Consider the following 2,663-nt stretch of genomic DNA (forward strand, 5'->3'; position numbering starts at 1 on the left):
ATTATTATTATTATTATTATTATTATTATTATTATTATTATTATTATTATTATTAATTATCATAGCACATGTGCATGCTCTTTCGACACCCGAGGAAAAAAATGGTTCACCATCACTGGGATAGGAATTACTGCTTGAGCTGGGGGTTGGACTAGAAGACCTCTAATGTCCCTTCCAAATCTGTTCAATTTGATCAGACAATACAGTGCCCCGTTTCCTGGTTCTTGCTTCTTTACCAACATTTGAACCCCATCAAGAATCAAACCGGACCCAACTAAATAAACACTTTCTCTGTAATGTCCTGACGCACATCACAAGGGGCATTCGTCACCACCAGAATTATTAAGGTTACATCTCATTTTGAGCCACCTCCCTTCGGCCATAGATGTTCTCAAGAGGTCCAGCACCTTCTCCCCATATTGTGCTAATTCTTCTCTATCCTCCTTCGAGTCGGCCGGTGGCTTTCCAGTGGCCAGGATGATCCGAGGAGGACAATTCCAAGCTCAAAAAGGTGTTTCCGAATTAAACCTTCTCCAGGAAACCAGCTTACTGTCGAGGTCTTCTTCTGATCTTCTCGTTGGGTTCCTGGCCTTTTCCTCCTCTTTCGGGTTAATTTTGAGAAATGGGAACCGCGTGGTTTTGCCAACAGGAAACGTGGTTGCAGGTCGGATACGTCTCGTTCTCGGTCAGCTCGCAATGTCCCACCGATTTCTCCTGCTGCCACAACCTCAGTGCCATCAAGTGGGTCACGACCATGACCTTCTGCATGCAGAGGGGACAGGTTTTATTTCTGGCCTGGGTGATGTGCCAGAGGTCGATGCATCTGCTGTGAAAGGCGTGGGAACACGAGAGCACCTTCACGCCGTCGTACTGCAGGTAGCGGTCTAAGCAAATGGCGCATTCCTGATATTTGGAGGAGCCAGTGAATGAAACGTGGACGGGCTCCTTCTCGCGTTCCCGGAGGAGGCGGTGGTTCCTCCTCACCCGCTTTCTCTTGCTCCAAGAGAAACAGTGCTCCGTCAGCATCATGATGATAAAAGTGGCAGACACGGTCAGGCAGACGATCCAACAGGTGTAGAACATGGCTGTCTGGCAGCAAAAGCTCGCCGGCTGGAGGAGACATTGGCAGGGGCTCCGGACCGCCTCGAGACGGGAGATCCGAGAAGCGGCTTTCCAGGCGAAATGGAAACGCTCCCGCTTCGGCAGAGCAAGAAGGGACTTCCCGGAGAGGTGCAGATGTTTGAGGACTTTTGCCGTCTCTTCTGCAGAGAAGGTGGCTGGGATGTGGAGGTGCCACTGGCTGCCTGGCTCACTCACCACGTCCTCCAGCATTTGGGAACTCACATTGTGCACGATGGCAGTGTGGGACCCCACTTGTTGGGCGTGGAGGATCTTCTTGGAGAAGGAGCAATTGTGTTGGCGGGAGAGGACCACGAAGAGGGATGCCGAGGGAGGTGGCCCTTGGAGGCCATGGTAGGGGCTCGAGGGCTTCACCTTCACCCAAAGGCCCAGGAGCCCTTGGAGAGGGAGCAAGGGTTGAAAGAAATCTGGTAGAACCTCAACATCTAGCAAGGTGGAGTTAGGGTTGCAAGTGGTGTGGCTGGAGGCCTTGGTGGTAACAACTTGGAGAATCAAGAACAGAGAAACCGTGTGCCAAGACCATGGAAATGGACATCTCATGCTGGTCGAAGGTCCTGGAGATCCTGAAGGTCAACAGGGCAGATTTGCAACCGAGGGGAGAAACGCTCTTAAGGTTGCAGGAGAAGAGTTGTAGCTTCTAGATGGCTGAGCTTCCATAGATCCAAGAGCTATATGGGTGAAGTTGACATATAGATCGGGGTCTTCTCGATCTCCCCCCCTCTCAGCAGGTGTGGCCTGCTGGTTGCCACCAAACGGTTGCTCTGCTCTTCCTCCAAGTGACCTTCAAGGTGCTTGAAGTTGGGCCTTTGTGACCTCATCATGCTGCCTTCCCCACCATTTCTCCCTGCCTTGCCCTGACCTCCCGTGGCTTCCGGGAACTAGGGAGATAAGCTGATTCCTCTGCTGAGGGAGCTGGGGGTGGCTGACATCTTTGGGAGGGTTAACTATAGGGAGAACTATTCTTTAACCATAGGTAACCTTTCACCAGGGGGAAAAAATCCATTAATCCTCCTCCTCCTTCTCTCCCCCCTCCTCTTCTCCTCCTCCTCTCCCCCCTCCTCTTCTCCTCCTCCTCTTCCTTCCCCTTCACCGTCTCTTCTTCACATTCTTCTCATTCTCCTTCTTCTTCTCTCTTCCTCTCTATCTTTTTTCTCCTTCTCCTTCTTCTCCCTTCTCCTCTCATTCTTTTCCTTCTCCTTTTGTTCCTTCTCCTCCTCTTGCATTCTTCCCTTTCTCTTTCTTTCTTAATTTCTTTCTTTCCTTCTTTCTTTCTCTCCCACTTTCTCTCTTTAACTTTCTTTCTGCTCCTCCTCTACCTCCTTCTCCTCTGAAATAGTACAGGGTTTTCTGCCTAAGTAAGAATTAGAAAACCTTCCAGGTCCTTTCCAGTTATTCTCTGTTCTGTTCTGTTCTGTTCTGTTCTTTCTATTTCTATTCTATTCTATTCTTTCTATTTCTATTCTTTCTATTCTTTCTATTCTTTCTATTCTTTCTATTCTTTCTATTCTTTCTATTCTTTCTAT

General features: G+C 49.1%; 1 protein-coding gene across 1 annotated transcript; it reads right to left on the reverse strand.

The window, feature by feature from the left end:
* Positions 1-609: 609 nt before the first annotated feature.
* Positions 610-1,680, reverse strand: LOC139156491 (E3 ubiquitin-protein ligase RNF167-like). The gene has a single exon (XM_070732151.1). It carries the CDS (start codon positions 1,678-1,680, stop codon positions 610-612), a length of 1,071 nt encoding a protein of 356 aa, XP_070588252.1.
* Between the last annotated feature and the right edge of the window lie 983 nt (positions 1,681-2,663).

The sequence above is a fragment of the Erythrolamprus reginae genome, chromosome 1, assembly GCF_031021105.1.
Source record: "Erythrolamprus reginae isolate rEryReg1 chromosome 1, rEryReg1.hap1, whole genome shotgun sequence".
Lineage (NCBI taxonomy): Eukaryota > Metazoa > Chordata > Lepidosauria > Squamata > Dipsadidae > Erythrolamprus > Erythrolamprus reginae.